The sequence below is a fragment of the Cyclopterus lumpus genome, chromosome 12, assembly GCF_009769545.1.
Source record: "Cyclopterus lumpus isolate fCycLum1 chromosome 12, fCycLum1.pri, whole genome shotgun sequence".
In the NCBI taxonomy this organism is placed as follows: Eukaryota; Metazoa; Chordata; class Actinopteri; order Perciformes; family Cyclopteridae; genus Cyclopterus; species Cyclopterus lumpus.
In genome coordinates this window covers 21276346-21292720 of record NC_046977.1, presented here as the reverse complement: position 1 = coordinate 21292720, position 16375 = coordinate 21276346, and the positions used below count along the sequence as shown (strand labels likewise).

Below are 16375 nucleotides of genomic sequence, written 5' to 3'. Positions count from 1 at the left end.
GTAGTGCACTTACAGTAGCATCACATTTAAATTCTCAAGTAAAAGAACCGTAAATGTCATATTTTACATTATGTTGAGTGGAGATAAATATATATATATATATATATATATATATATATATATATATATATATATATATATATATTCAAGAGCCGCAGTGTCCCCGGTCAGCTGACGACGCGCTGAGTCGGCTCGTGGCTGGTCTCGGTCTCGTGGCTGGTCTCGGTCTCGTGGCTGGTCTCGGTCTCGTGGCTGGTGACTGACAGGAAGTCGGTGCTCAGAGAGCAGACAGACGGCTGTGCTTGTTCTGAGTTTTCCCCCTAACTGGTCTCTGGATGGTTCCGGTACCGGGACACGACATGCTCTCCTTGGAGCAGGTAACGGGCCGCTTGGAGAGCGCAGGACAGGCTCACGTCCTGCAGTTTTGGCCCGAGCTGTGTGAGGCGGAGAAGGACGTTTTCCTCCAGGAGCTGTCCCAGCTGGATCTACAGGGACTTCAGGACCACTGTGAAGGAGCTGCGAGGGCCGCCGCCTCCCCGTCCGCCAGCCTGGATCCACACATGGAGCCGGTCCCCCCAGAGTCCGTCGGCAGCGTGAGGAAGAGTGACAAACACTCTCTGGCGGTGTGGGGAAATGAAGGTGACCGGTTTAGAAGGCTTACGGTAACCTGAGGCCAGCTCTCTACAGGAAGTCTCCTTGTTGTTTGCTCTCTACGGGAAGTCTCCTTGTTGTTTACTCTCTACAGGAAGTCTCCTTGTTGTTTGCTCTCTACGGGAAGTCTCCTTGTTTACTCTCTACGGGAAGTCTCCTTGTTGTTTACTCTCTCTACAGGAAGTCTCCTTGTTGTTTACTCTCTACGGGAAGTCTCCTTGTTGTTTACTCTCTACGGGAAGTCTCCTTGTTGTTTACTCTCTACAGGAAGTCTCCTTGTTGTTTACTCTCTACGGGAAGTCTCCTTGTTTACTCTCTACGGGAAGTCTCCTTGTTGTTTACTCTCTACGGGAAGTCTCCTTGTTTACTCTCTACGGGAAGTCTCCTTGTTGTTTACTCTCTACGGGAAGTCTCCTTGTTGTTTGCTCTCTACGGGAAGTCTCCTTGTTGTTTGCTCTCTACGGGAAGTCTCCTTGTTGTTTACTCTCTACGGGAAGTCTCCTTGTTTACTCTCTACAGGAAGTCTCCTTGTTGTTTACTCTACGGGAAGTCTCCTTGTTTACTCTCTACGGGAAGTCTCCTTGTTGTTTACTCTCTACGGGAAGTCTCCTTGTTGTTTGCTCTCTACGTGAAGTCTCCTTGTTGTTTGCTCTCTACGGGAAGTCTCCTTGTTGTTTGCTCTCTACGGGAAGTCTCCTTGTTGTTTGCTCTCTACGGGAAGTCTCCTTGTTGTTTGCTCTCTACGGGAAGTCTCCTTGTTGTTTGCTCTCTACGGGAAGTCTCCTTGTTGTTTACTCTCTACGGGAAGTCTCCTTGTTGTTTGCTCTCTACAGGAAGTCTCCTTGTTGTTTGCTCTCTCTACAGGAAGTCTCCTTGTTGTTTGCTCTCTACGGGAAGTCTCCTTGTTGTTTGCTCTCTCTACAGGAAGTCTCCTTGTTGTTTTCTCTCTACGGGAAGTCTCCTTGTTTACTCTCTACAGGAAGTCTCCTTGTTGTTTGCTCTCTACGGGAAGTCTCCTTGTTGTTTACTCTCTACAGGAAGTCTCCTTGTTGTTTGCTCTCTCTACAGGAAGTCTCCTTGTTGTTTGCTCTCTACGGGAAGTCTCCTTGTTTACTCTCTACAGGAAGTCTCCTTGTTGTTTACTCTCTACAGGAAGTCTCCTTGTTTACTCTCTACAGGAAGTCTCCTTGTTGTTTACTCTCTACGGGAAGTCTCCTTGTTGTTTACTCTCTACGGGAAGTCTCCTTGTTTACTCTCTACAGGAAGTCTCCTTGTTGTTTACTCTCTACGGGAAGTCTCCTTGTTGTTTGCTCTCTACAGGAAGTCTCCTTGTTGTTTGCTCTCTACAGGAAGTCTCCTTGTTGTTTACTCTCTACAGGAAGTCTCCTTGTTGTTTACTCTCTACGGGAAGTCTCCTTGTTGTTTACTCTCTACGGGAAGTCTCCTTGTTGTTTACTCTCTACGGGAAGTCTCCTTGTTGTTTACTCTCTTTACGGGAAGTCTCCTTGTTGTTTACTCTCTACGGGAAGTCTCCTTGTTGTTTACTCTCTACGGGAAGTCTCCTTGTTTACTCTCTACGGGAAGTCTCCTTGTTGTTTGCTCTCTACGGGAAGTCTCCTTGTTGTTTACTCTCTACAGGAAGTCTCCTTGTTGTTTACTCTCTACGGGAAGTCTCCTTGTTTACTCTCTACAGGAAGTCTCCTTGTTGTTTACTCTCTACGGGAAGTCTCCTTGTTTACTCTCTACGGGAAGTCTCCTTGTTGTTTACTCTCTACAGGAAGTCTCCTTGTTGTTTACTCTCTACGGGAAGTCTCCTTGTTGTTTACTCTCTACAGGAAGTCTCCTTGTTGTTTACTCTCTACGGGAAGTCTCCTTGTTGTTTACTCTCTACGGGAAGTCTCCTTGTTTACTCTCTACGGCAAGTCTCCTTGTTGTTTGCTCTCTACGGGAAGTCTCCTTGTTGTTTACTCTCTACAGGAAGTCTCCTTGTTGTTTACTCTCTACGGGAAGTCTCCTTGTTTACTCTCTACAGGAAGTCTCCTTGTTGTTTACTCTCTACGGGAAGTCTCCTTGTTTACTCTCTACGGGAAGTCTCCTTGTTGTTTACTCTCTACAGGAAGTCTCCTTGTTGTTTACTCTCTACAGGAAGTCTCCTTGTTGTTTGCTCTCTCTACAGGAAGTCTCCTTGTTGTTTACTCTCTACGGGAAGTCTCCTTGTTTACTCTCTACAGGAAGTCTCCTTGTTGTTTACTCTCTACGGGAAGTCTCCTTGTTTACTCTCTACGGGAAGTCTCCTTGTTGTTTACTCTCTACAGGAAGTCTCCTTGTTGTTTGCTCTCTCTACAGGAAGTCTCCTTGTTGTTTACTCTCTCTACAGGAAGTCTCCTTGTTTACTCTCTACAGGAAGTCTCCTTGTTGTTTACTCTCTCTACAGGAAGTCTCCTTGTTGTTTACTCTCTCTACAGGAAGTCTCCTTGTTGTTTACTCTCTACAGGAAGTCTCCTTGTTGTTTACTCTCTACAGGAAGTCTCCTTGTTGTTTACTCTCTCTACAGGAAGTCTCCTTGTTGTTTGCTCTCTCTACAGGAAGTCTCCTTGTTGTTTACTCTCTCTACAGGAAGTCTCCTTGTTGTTTACTCTCTCTACAGGAAGTCTCCTTGTTGTTTGCTCTCTCTACAGGAAGTCTCCTTGTTGTTTGCTCTCTCTACAGGAAGTCTCCTTGTTGTTTGCTCTCTCTACAGGAAGTCTCCTTGTTGTTTACTCTCTACAGGAAGTCTCCTTGTTGTTTACTCTCTACAGGAAGTCTCCTTGTTTACTCTCTACGGGAAGTCTCCTTGTTGTTTACTCTCTACAGGAAGTCTCCTTGTTGTTTACTCTCTACGGGAAGTCTCCTTGTTGTTTACTCTCTACGGGAAGTCTCCTTGTTTACTCTCTACGGGAAGTCTCCTTGTTGTTTACTCTCTCTACAGGAAGTCTCCTTGTTGTTTACTCTCCACAGGAAGTCTCCTTGTTGTTTACTCTCTACAGGAAGTCTCCTTGTTGTTTACTCTCTACGGGAAGTCTCCTTGTTGTTTACTCTCTCTACAAGAAGTCTCCTTGTTTACTCTCTACGGGAAGTCTCCTTGTTTACTCTCTACAGGAAGTCTCCTTGTTGTTTACTCTCTACGGGAAGTCTCCTTGTTTACTCTCTACGGGAAGTCTCCTTGTTGTTTACTCTCTACAGGAAGTCTCCTTGTTGTTTGCTCTCTCTACAGGAAGTCTCCTTGTTGTTTACTCTCTCTACAGGAAGTCTCCTTGTTTACTCTCTACAGGAAGTCTCCTTGTTGTTTACTCTCTCTACAGGAAGTCTCCTTGTTGTTTACTCTCTCTACAGGAAGTCTCCTTGTTGTTTACTCTCTACAGGAAGTCTCCTTGTTGTTTACTCTCTACAGGAAGTCTCCTTGTTGTTTACTCTCTCTACAGGAAGTCTCCTTGTTGTTTGCTCTCTCTACAGGAAGTCTCCTTGTTGTTTACTCTCTCTACAGGAAGTCTCCTTGTTGTTTACTCTCTCTACAGGAAGTCTCCTTGTTGTTTGCTCTCTCTACAGGAAGTCTCCTTGTTGTTTGCTCTCTCTACAGGAAGTCTCCTTGTTGTTTGCTCTCTCTACAGGAAGTCTCCTTGTTGTTTACTCTCTACAGGAAGTCTCCTTGTTGTTTACTCTCTACAGGAAGTCTCCTTGTTTACTCTCTACGGGAAGTCTCCTTGTTGTTTACTCTCTACAGGAAGTCTCCTTGTTGTTTACTCTCTACGGGAAGTCTCCTTGTTGTTTACTCTCTACGGGAAGTCTCCTTGTTTACTCTCTACGGGAAGTCTCCTTGTTGTTTACTCTCTCTACAGGAAGTCTCCTTGTTGTTTACTCTCCACAGGAAGTCTCCTTGTTGTTTACTCTCTACAGGAAGTCTCCTTGTTGTTTACTCTCTACGGGAAGTCTCCTTGTTGTTTACTCTCTCTACAAGAAGTCTCCTTGTTTACTCTCTACAGGAAGTCTCCTTGTTTACTCTCTACAGGAAGTCTCCTTGTTGTTTACTCTCTACGGGAAGTCTCCTTGTTGTTTACTCTCTCTACAGGAAGTCTCCTTGTTTACTCTCTACAGGAAGTCTCCTTGTTGTTTACTCTCTCTACAGGAAGTCTCCTTGTTGTTTGCTCTCTCTACAGGAAGTCTCCTTGTTGTTTACTCTCTCTACAGGAAGTCTCCTTGTTGTTTACTCTCTACAGGAAGTCTCCTTGTTGTTTGCTCTCTACAGGAAGTCTCCTTGTTGTTTACTCTCTACAGGAAGTCTCCTTGTTGTTTACTCTCTCTACAGGAAGTCTCCTTGTTGTTTGCTCTCCCTACAGGAAGTCTCCTTGTTGTTTACTCTCTCTACAGGAAGTCTCCTTGTTGTTTACTCTCTACAGGAAGTCTCCTTGTTGTTTGCTCTCTCTACAGGAAGTCTCCTTGTTGTTTACTCTCTACAGGAAGTCTCCTTGTTGTTTGCTCTCTACAGGAAGTCTCCTTGTTGTTTACTCTCTACAGGAAGTCTCCTTGTTGTTTACTCTCTCTACAGGAAGTCTCCTTGTTGTTTGCTCTCTCTACAGGAAGTCTCCTTGTTGTTTACTCTCTCTACAGGAAGTCTCCTTGTTGTTTACTCTCTACAGGAAGTCTCCTTGTTGTTTGCTCTCTCTACAGGAAGTCTCCTTGTTGTTTACTCTCTACAGGAAGTCTCCTTGTTGTTTACTCTCTCTACAGGAAGTCTCCTTGTTGTTTACTCTCTACAGGAAGTCTCCTTGTTGTTTGCTCTCTACAGGAAGTCTCCTTGTTGTTTACTCTCTACGGGAAGTCTCCTTGTTGTTTACTCTCTCTACAGGAAGTCTCCTTGTTTACTCTCTACAGGAAGTCTCCTTGTTGTTTACTCTCTCTACAGGAAGTCTCCTTGTTGTTTGCTCTCTCTACAGGAAGTCTCCTTGTTGTTTACTCTCTCTACAGGAAGTCTCCTTGTTGTTTACTCTCTACAGGAAGTCTCCTTGTTGTTTGCTCTCTACAGGAAGTCTCCTTGTTGTTTACTCTCTACAGGAAGTCTCCTTGTTGTTTACTCTCTCTACAGGAAGTCTCCTTGTTGTTTACTCTCTACAGGAAGTCTCCTTGTTGTTTGCTCTCTCTACAGGAAGTCTCCTTGTTGTTTACTCTCTACAGGAAGTCTCCTTGTTGTTTGTAATCAGCATCTCCCATGAGATGAACACATCTACAGAGATGTCCACAAAGGGCACCACACAACCCAATATCCACACTAGTGAACCAGTTGAGCTCAACCCAGTATGTTCCCATTCCCATCCAGGACAGTATCTACACACTCCTTAAACTCACTGGTGTGATGTTTAAAACCTTAACCAGAAGAAAACAACATTTCTGCTCCACAATGTTTTCCTGACTTATTTTAGATCTTTTTGCTTGTGAAATACTAGAGAGCTTGGCCTGGTCATAACTGTATAAACATGCTGTGTGTCAGTCACTCTCCTGGGGCTTGACCACAGCAGTCCTCACTTCTCCAGGAGGACAGTGGGTGTCTGGTCCAGGTGTGAAGTGTAAAGGTCATGCTGCTCATGTGACCTCTCTCTTGACAGGGCTTTTGCAAATCTCAGAGGATCGAGTTGGAGTCCTGCTTTTGGCCGGCGGTCAGGGGACCCGTCTTGGTGTTCAGTACCCCAAAGGGATGTATGATGTTGGGCTACCAAGCGGCAAAACTTTGTATCAAATCCAGGCCGAGCGCATTCACAAAATCCAGGAGCTGGCCGACAGAAAGCATGGCTCCAAATGCACCGTTCCATGGTAAGGTCATGTGATGATCCACTTCCTCTTCTCTGAGCATGTGTAGGTTTATGTTCACACAATTATACTACATTTAACAAGAGTAAAATAAATAAAGAAGTTAGCTGCTCCAACTGCCCTAAACAGCCAAAGTGTGGTCAAAAAGACCACAATCTGACTTGTAGAAACCTATAACATTGAATATGGCTTGGACCTGTATCATTTCAAAGAGGTTTACGCTTGTTTCTGAGGGAACAGAAACGGGCCTCTCTGCTTTCCATTTAGTGTGATTACCGTTCTGGTTAAGCTATTTTTACATCATATATTTAAATGTGATATAATGTGATGGTCTTCATCAAGGATTTATGTTTATCTGTTCGTTTACCCAGTCAGCCTGTAAACTTTAAACTATTTGATCTCAACATTACATGTCATTACTTTACATGTCATTACATTACACGACATTACATTACATGTCATTACATCACATGTCATTATATTACATGATATTACATGTCATTACATCACATTACATTACATGTCATTACATTACATGTCATTATAATACATGACATTACATTAAATTACATTACATCACATTACATTACATGTCATTACATCACATTACATTATATGTCATTACATTACATGTCATTATAATACATGACATTACATTAAATTACATTACATGTCATTACATTACATGTCATTACATTACATGTCATTATATTACATGTCATTATATTACATTACATTACATTACATTACATGTCATGACATTACATGTCATTATATTACATGTCATTATATTACATGTCATTATATTACATGACATTACATTACATGTCATTATATTACATGTCATTATATTACATGACATTACATGTCTTTACATTACATTACATTACATTAAATTACATTACATGTCATTACATTACATGTCATTATATTACATGTCATTATATTACATTACATTACATTACATTACATGTCATGACATTACATGTCATTATATTACATGTCATTATATTACATGTCATTATATTACATGACATTACATTACATGTCATTATATTACATGTCATTATATTACATGACATTACATGTCTTTACATTACATTACATTACATGTCATTACATTACATGTCATGACATTACATGTCATTATATTACATGTCATTATATTACATTACATGTCATGACATTACATGTCATTATATTACATGTCATTATATTACATTACATTACATTACATGTCTTTACATCACATTACATTACATGTCATTATATTACATGTCATTATATTACATGTCATTATATTACATTACATGTCATTACATTACATGTCATTATATTACATTACATTACATGTCATGACATTACATGTCATTATATTACATGAAATTATATTACATGACATTACATCACGTCATTATATTACATGACATTACATGTCTTTACATCACATTACATTACATGCCATTATATTACATGTCATTACATCACATTACATTACATGTCATTACATCACATTACATTACATGTCATTACATCAAATTACATTATATGTCATTACATTACATGTCATTATATTACATGACATTACATTAAATTACATGACATTAAATTACATGACATTACATGTCATTACATGACATGACATTACATCACATGTCATTATATTACATGACATTACATCACATTACATTACATGTCATTACATTACATGTCATTTTATTACATGTTACATGACATTACATGTCATTACATTAAATTACATGACATTAAATTACATTACATGTCATTACATGACATGTCATTACATTACATGACATTATATTACATGACATTACATTACATGTCATTTTATTACATGTTACATGACATTACATGTCATTACATCACATTACATTACATGTCATTACATTACATGTCATTACATTACAATACATTACATTACATGTCATTTAGCTGACTTACAACCATGTTGCTGGGCAGGAAACATCCATGTGTTTTTAGAAAGCAGTAAGACTGAACTCAAACAGAACGATGAGGTGAAAGCTTTGAGGCGCCAAAGGGAACTGAAGAGTTGATGAGTTGATGTGTGAGCTTGTTACTACGAGTTACACATTTCAAATACTGTGTCACATGTGTTGTCAGTACAGATATATAGTTTATAGATTTAAATAATGTTAAGTGATAGATAAATGATAAATAATGTCACCAAAATGATCAAGAGTGAACATTGAAGCCTCTTGTCTGTTCATCTCTTCAGGTACATAATGACCAGTGAGTTCACTCTGGCTCCCACTGAGAAGTTCTTCAAGGAGAACAACTACTTTGATCTGGAGCCATCAAACATTGTCATGTTTGAACAAAGGATGATCCCAGCAGTGACCTTTGATGGAAAGGTCATCCTGCAGGGGAAAGGCAAGATAGCCATGGCCCCAGGTAGGTTCCTCCTGAAGAGCCAGGCACATATCAGTGAGGCCCCGGTGGATTCACCTCATGCCATCGATGTGTGTTCAGGGGAGTCACGATTCAAAACCTCTCCCCTTTCCGATAGATGGTAATGGTGGTTTGTACCAGGCGCTGGTGGACAACAAGGTGCTGGAGGACATGAAGAAGAGGGGAGTGCAGTACCTGCATGTGTACTGTGTAGACAACATTCTGGTCAAAATGGCCGACCCTGTGTTCATTGGGTTCTGTGTGACCAAAGGAGCTGACTGCGGCGCCAAGGTAGAGTAATATCATACCGTAGATATAAAAGAGTCCAGCTAGATGAGAATATTGATGTCATGTATGTGCATTATATACAAAGCTGGAGCAGCACAATCTGTGTTCAGATTTATACCAAATCTGCTCATCAGAGAGCTTTAGAGTTGATGGTAGATGTGTTTAGAGCGGTTTCAAGTCTTATGTAGCCATGTTCTGATTCCAACACTGTACTAAACACACAGACGTAAGGATCATATCAATCTTCTCACCTTACTCTCGCAAAGGATGGATTGACCATAACAAACACCATGTTCAAGCACAGGGTGATTCATAAGTGTACTTGATACCGCACACCTTCGGCCAAGGATCAGTTATCAACTTTGTTCCTATCATCAGATCTGCGGCCACATGTCCTAGACACTCAGGCGAAGAGACCAACATCTGGTAGTGAGTTGGATCAGATGGTCGGGGAGACCGCTAGACAGACAGCAGTGAAAACCCAAACGTGTTGTGAGGGGGAACTGGAAACATCTGGCTGAGGCCCCTGTCTGCAAGGTGGTTAACTCCCACCTGTGGAAGGATTTCCATTGTGGAGGCAGCTGCTAGGAGTTATGGTCAGAAGGTCAGGGCTACCTATCTGGCATGTAACCTGAGCTGGTGGACACCAGTGGGGAAGGAGGCCTTTCAGGCTCTGCTTGGCTAAAGCAGCAGTCTGGTACTAGGAGGCCAGACTGGCTTTGCCTTTGGTGGTTACAGAGATCAAACCCAGTGTGTCAGTTCAGGTCGATGATGGAGAATAACCTTCGGTTGACCTCAAGGAAGTAGTGGAACTGTTGACCCTGACTGGGGATATTGTTTATCGGGAAAAGAGCCCAACCAATACCTTGTCTCTGAAGGAGGCAGTGTTTGGAGACCAGGGAGACGTTTTACCCATATAATTAAGAATCTCCTTAGCGGCAAGGCGACAGGTGTGGATGAGATCGGCTCTGGATGCGGTTGGGCTTTCTTGGAAAGCAAAGCTTTCAATGTATCAGTCTATCTCAGCTCAAACCCTCACCTACAGTCATGAGCTTTGGGTATTGACTGAAAGACACAAGCCGCTAAAAAGCATCTGAATTGAGTTTCCTGAGAGGGGCTGGGCTCACCCTCAGATTAGAAGAGGTTGGTTCTCAGAAGAGTCTGTCCCATCGAGGCAGAACATATAAAAATGAGTTATTGGTTGAAAGAAACTATTTTCCTCTCTTCTCTGATGGGAAAAAAAGAATGATTTTAAATTCTGATTAAAATGCTTCAATAGCCACACCTGGATGTACAATGAAGTGGTGTTGGGGGTCAGAGTTATAACTAACATTCACACACTGATGGGAGGAGCTACCATGCAAGGTACCACCTGTCCATCAGGACTAACTAACATTCACACACTGATGGGAGGAGCTACCATGCAAGGTACCACCTGTCCATCAGGACTATCTAACATTCACACACTGATGGGAGGAGCTACCATGAAAGGTACCACCTGTCCATCAGGACTAACTAACATTCACACACTGATGGGAGGAGCTACCATGAAAGGTACCACCTGTCCATCAGGACTAACTAACATTCACACACTGATGGGAGGAGCTACCATGCAAGGTACCACCTGTCCATCAGGACTATCTAACATTCACACACTGATGGGAGGAGCTACCATGCAAGGTACCACCTGTCCATCAGGACTATCTAACATTCACACACTGATGGGAGGAGCTACCGTGAAAGGTACCACCTGTCCATCAGGACTAACTAACATTCACACACTGATGGGAGGAGCTACCATGAAAGGTACCACCTGTCCATCAGGACTAACTAACATTCACACACTGATGGGAGGAGCTACCATGAAAGGTACCACCTGTCCATCAGGACTAACTAACATTCACACACTGATGGGAGGAGCTACCATGCAAGGTACCACCTGTCCATCAGGACTATCTAACATTCACACACTGATGGGAGGAGCTACCATGCAAGGTACCACCTGTCCATCAGGACTAACTAACATTCATACACTGAGGGGAGGAGCTACCATGCAAGGTACCACCTGTCCATCAGGACTAACTAACATTCACACACTGATGGGAGGAGCTACCATGAAAGGTACCGCCTGTCCATCAGGACTATCTAACATTCACACACTGATGGGAGGAGCTACCATGAAAGGTACCGCCTGTCCATCAGGACTATCTAACATTCACACACTGATGGGAGGAGCTACCGTGCAAGGTACCACCTGTCCATCAGGACTATCTAACATTCACACACTGATGGGAGGAGCTACCATGAAAGGTACCACCTGTCCATCAGGACTATCTAACATTCATACACTGATGGGAGGAGCTACCATGAAAGGTACCACCTGTCCATCAGGACTATCTAACATTCATACACTGATGGGAGGAGCTATCGTGGAAGCTGCCACCTGTCCATCAGGACTATCTAACATTCACACACTGATGGGAGGAGCTATCGTGGAAGCTGCCACCTGTCCATCAGGACTATCTAACATTCACACACTGATGGGAGGAGCTATCGTGGAAGCTGCCACCTGTCCATCAGGACTATCTAACATTCACACACTGATGGGAGGAGCTATCGTGGAAGCTGCCACCTGTCCATCAGGTCTTTCTTTTGAATTGCCGATCCTTTGATCCAAGTACGACCCCGCTGTGTGGTTGTGATTAGGCACTCTGAAGAAGTGTGGTCAGGGTAATTGTAACTGTAAAGATGTGGGCACAGTCGACCTCTCGTTGCTGTGTTAGCCTGAATGTTCATGCAACCGTACATTAGCCAGAAGCAGACTAGGTTGTGGAATAGCCTTAGGCCCTAGCTGGGTTAACTTGGCTTCCATTCCGGATCCCCTCCCCCTCGACTCCGGCTTCAGTAGTGGCAGGTCTTGCCCAAGGGTGGTGGGCGATGATCGTCTCAAGGTTCACTGCCCTTATATTAATCCAATCCCCACACTTCCGTCTCTGATGTTGACGAATGCATTCTGCCATATGCCGTTAGTGCTACAGTAATTAAAAAGAAAATATGACAAATTAAGCCCAACATGTTGCACAATTTATAGGAGCTACCAGCCACAGCATGTACATGTGCTGTAGTATGCTTCATATGAGGTTTACTGGGGACATCCAACTGGTAAGAGACCCCAGGGTAGACCCAGGATCCCCAAGGAGGAGCTGTAAAATGGTGCTCTGGGGAGAGAAATCTAGACTACCTTGCTTTTAGCTTGTTGCCACGCGACCCCGAATTTGTAGCAGAAAATGGATGGATGGCACACAAAAGACATTGTTTCAAAGAATTTAATCTTTTTTTCACATGGGTCAAATGAACTAAAATGAATATCTAGGACGAAAAAGTCCAACTTGTGACTCCTGTTTCAACCTCTCATCTCTATTATGTGTCAGGTGGTGGAGAAGACATCTGCCACTGAGCCTGTGGGCGTGGTTTGCAGGGTGCGAGGCATCTCCCAGGTCGTGGAGTACAGTGAGATCCAACCAGAGACAGCTGAGCTCCGAGGACCTGGTGGGGAGTTGGTGTACAGTGCTGGAAACATCTGCAATCACTTTTTTACCAGGGCTTTCCTGCAGGATGTAGCAGCGTAAGAGCCTTTATTGTCCTTTGTGTTCGAAGGAACCCCCTGAAAGTTTGTGGAGGTATATCGATGACATTGACCCTTCTATTAGGGTCATGTTTTGTTTCAAAGTTAGATCTGCAATAACTGATCTTTTGGCCACTTGGGGCTGAGAAGGAGGAGCAGTCCTGATCAAGGGGTCTGCTTTTAATTAATTTTACTAAAGTTGGGAACATTCTGTATTTTTATTATTATCAAAAAACTCCTTGTGCGGATCCAAACCCACAATGTATCCTACCAACACGTATTGTGTGTGTGTATCCAAAGCCTTATATTTCTACTTCGCTGCTGCTCTGGTGACATGCTCATCGCAATGAACACATTCACTGCAGATTATTTTGAATCCCAGATGCACCGTCCTGCTGCCACAAACACCCACTGAGCACCACATGTGGATTCATCCACTGCTGCTAGGATCCACACTCACCGTCTGTGAGTTTTCTAGTTTGTAGCTATTGTGAATGAGCCAGTTGACCCTTTGCCAAGTCCAGGCCCTGAAACTGGCCAATCAAAGCTCAGCATGGGCAAGTTTTAACCAGGGTCACTATCCAGCTCTGCTCCATAGACTCATCAATAATTTCAGATTTTCTTAATGTTCAGGCTGGTGTAGTGGATTTGGAGCTAGTCCTGGTTAAACATTGTGTAATAGTGATATGTGTTACCCGGAGAGGTAAAATGTAGTCAAGTAGACTTTAGAGTACTCCATTTAGCCAGAGGGTGATGCATTGTTCATGTATACACCGGTTTGTAATAACTTGGTCTGATTATCCAACATTTTGGTCCAGAGCTAAATATTTTCAAACTATAGAATTCAACTTTTACAACTGGCCTGACTGGCTTACATATTTTTCAGTATATTCATGGTCCCCAGCAGATGGTTCTTAAAGATGTTGGTGACTCCCTGGCCCTCCCTGTTGTACCATCCTCAGAGTTTGCACTTCATTCACATTTCCTTGATAAATTACAAAAACCTAAATGTATGGTCTGTGATACAGCTTTGGAAACGTGGGCCCCAAAGGATTAAAGCTCATATCATCTTTGTTGTAACGCTCACATGTCTTATCTTACAGGGCACATAAAGGCCAACTGAAACAGCATGTGGCCTTCAAGAAAGTGCCCTTTGTGGACACATGTGGCAATCAAGTCAAACCCACCAAACCCAATGGCATTAAGATGGAGAAATTTGTTTTTGATGTCTTTCCATTCTCAAGGTATTGTTGGTTATTATATTGTGTATTCAGCTATTAACATATGCTGTTTTACTCTCCACAAAATGAAGCACAGTCATACCACAGCTAATTAAAATATGCATCATCTGTCTTTGGAAGGAACTTTGTTGCGTTTGAGGTTGAGAGGGAGGAAGAGTTTTCCCCTCTGAAGAACGCCGACGGCGCGGCCTCAGACAGCCCGACCACAGCCAGAAACGCTTTGCTGGCTCAACACGGCCGCTGGGCCAAGGCTGCACAGGCCACGCTGGTGGATGAACCAGGGAATACCCTTCCCCCTGCAGCCAGGTCAGAGGACAACGTTCATATATATATATATATATATATATATATATATATATATATATATATATATATATATATATATATATATATATACTGTATATCTCTATCTCTAAAATCTGAAATGCCAATGTCCCACAGTGCATCAGCAGCGGACAACCCTCCAGCACAATGTGAGATTTCACCACTAGTCTCTTACTTTGGTGAGGTGAGTACATGAACGTGATATAAACATTAAGGATATTATAGAGAACAGTTTAGTTATTGGATTGTTGAGCTGCTGAAACCTATAAAGCAGTTCCAGGTTGTTTTTGAATAAAACATTTCCATTCTCATCACAATGGTGTCTTCACCTCCTCTCTTGTGCAGGGCCTGGAGGAGCTGCTCAAAGGGAGGGCGCTGCCTACTGCCCTATTGCTGGATGAGAAACGGGCCAAAGAGCTGCAGGCTCAGTAACACCTTCTGATTCATAGAGTTGTGTGTGACACGAGGAGAGATGAGGAACCCTGAATGCATGTGTTTGGAATGTTAGCCCAAGAATGCACAATTGTTTAAATACATATTTGAACTGTATGTGATGAAGAGAATTTCAAACTGTCATGCATGCCATGTTATTTTCTCTTTGATGAGGATGAGCTACAAATAAGGGATTAACTGTGTTTTTAGAATTCATTTTAATTTTTGTTTTGTTTTACACAAAACAAAAATTATTAAATTAAATTGATTTTGTTCAGCCCAGAATCTTATTAATCAAAAGCCCTTTCCAATCTGTACACATACGACATCCCTGACCTTTGACCTCACATCAGATCAGGAAAAACTGAAAAAACCCTTTCAGGGAAAAAAGGGAAGAAACCTTCAGGAGAGCAACAGAGGAGGATCCCTCTCCTGGATGGACAGATGAATAGATGTCATGTGACCAGATGAACAATAGATGTCATGTGACCAGATGAACAATTCAATTCAATTCAGTTTATTTTGGATAGCCCAATATCACAAATTACTAATTATCCTCAGAGGGCTTTACAATCTGTAAACATACGACATCCCTGACCTTTGACCTCACATCGGATCAGGAAAAACTCCCCAAAAATAACCTTTGACAGGGAAAAAAGGGAAGAAACCTTCAGGAGAGCAACAGAGGAGGATCCCTCTCCCCGGATGGACAGATGAATAGATGTCATGTGACCAGATGAACAGAGTTACAGAGTTACATAAACACATTACATGAATATGACAATGTATGAATGGACCTCCAATCCATGAAACAGAAGGAGGTAGAGAGGAGGGGGGGCGGGGCATCAGCAGGGCCAATGGGAGGCCGGCTCACCAGCATCAGACACCTCCAGGTCCAATGGACCCTATGAGATGTGAAGTCACAACGACTCCGGGGAGGAAGCAGAGTTAATAAGGTGCAATGGAGAGATGTAAATTCATCCATAAGGAGAGAGAGAAGAGGAGATAGGTGCTCAGTGTATCCTAAAACATCCCCCAGCAGCCTATAAGCCTATAGCAGCATATCAAGGGGCTGGACCAGGGCAAACCTGATTCAGCCCTAACTATAAGCACTATTAAAGAGGAAAGTCTTAAGTCTATTCTTGAATGAGGTGACTGTGTCTGAGTTACACATTCAATGAATATGACAGAAATGATTCATATAATGAGAGTAGCAATGAAAAATGATCAAAATACCTCACTCTTGTAGACTACCTTTTTATCTTAAGAGATTGTTTCAGGATAAGTAAATTAATATTTTAGAATATTTTATGATATTTTAGGAGAAATGTTAAGTTAACTGGGTGTTGATTGATTTGTTTTTAGAAATATTTCCTGTATGTATGTGTGTATATGTATATGTATGTGTGTGTGTGTGTATATATTATATTTATATTTTATTAAATATATATATAATATACACACACACACACACACAGGTTAAGGTTGTAGAAAGTACTCTTCACAAATATGTGTTGTTTTGTACGAGGGTTGGTAAAACGAGTGC

General features: G+C 42.4%; 1 protein-coding gene across 3 annotated transcripts; it reads left to right on the top strand.

Moving 5' to 3' along the window:
* Window positions 1–176: 176 nt before the first annotated feature.
* On the top strand, window positions 177–15111 carry uap1l1 (UDP-N-acetylglucosamine pyrophosphorylase 1, like 1). Of its 3 annotated transcripts, none has more exons than XM_034547294.1 (9): window positions 177–639; window positions 6288–6492; window positions 8747–8922; window positions 9038–9210; window positions 12639–12832; window positions 13936–14076; window positions 14194–14379; window positions 14515–14576; window positions 14743–15111. In XM_034547294.1, the coding sequence occupies exons 1-9, from the start codon at window positions 336–338 to the stop codon at window positions 14796–14798; spliced, it is 1497 nt and encodes a 498-aa protein (XP_034403185.1). In that variant the 5' UTR covers window positions 177–335; the 3' UTR covers window positions 14799–15111. The 3 variants fall into 3 exon arrangements, with proteins under 3 accessions (XP_034403185.1, XP_034403184.1, XP_034403183.1); XM_034547293.1 differs by having other exon boundaries at window positions 14515–14581; XM_034547292.1 differs by having other exon boundaries at window positions 14194–14581.
* Window positions 15112–16375: the final 1264 nt, after the last annotated feature.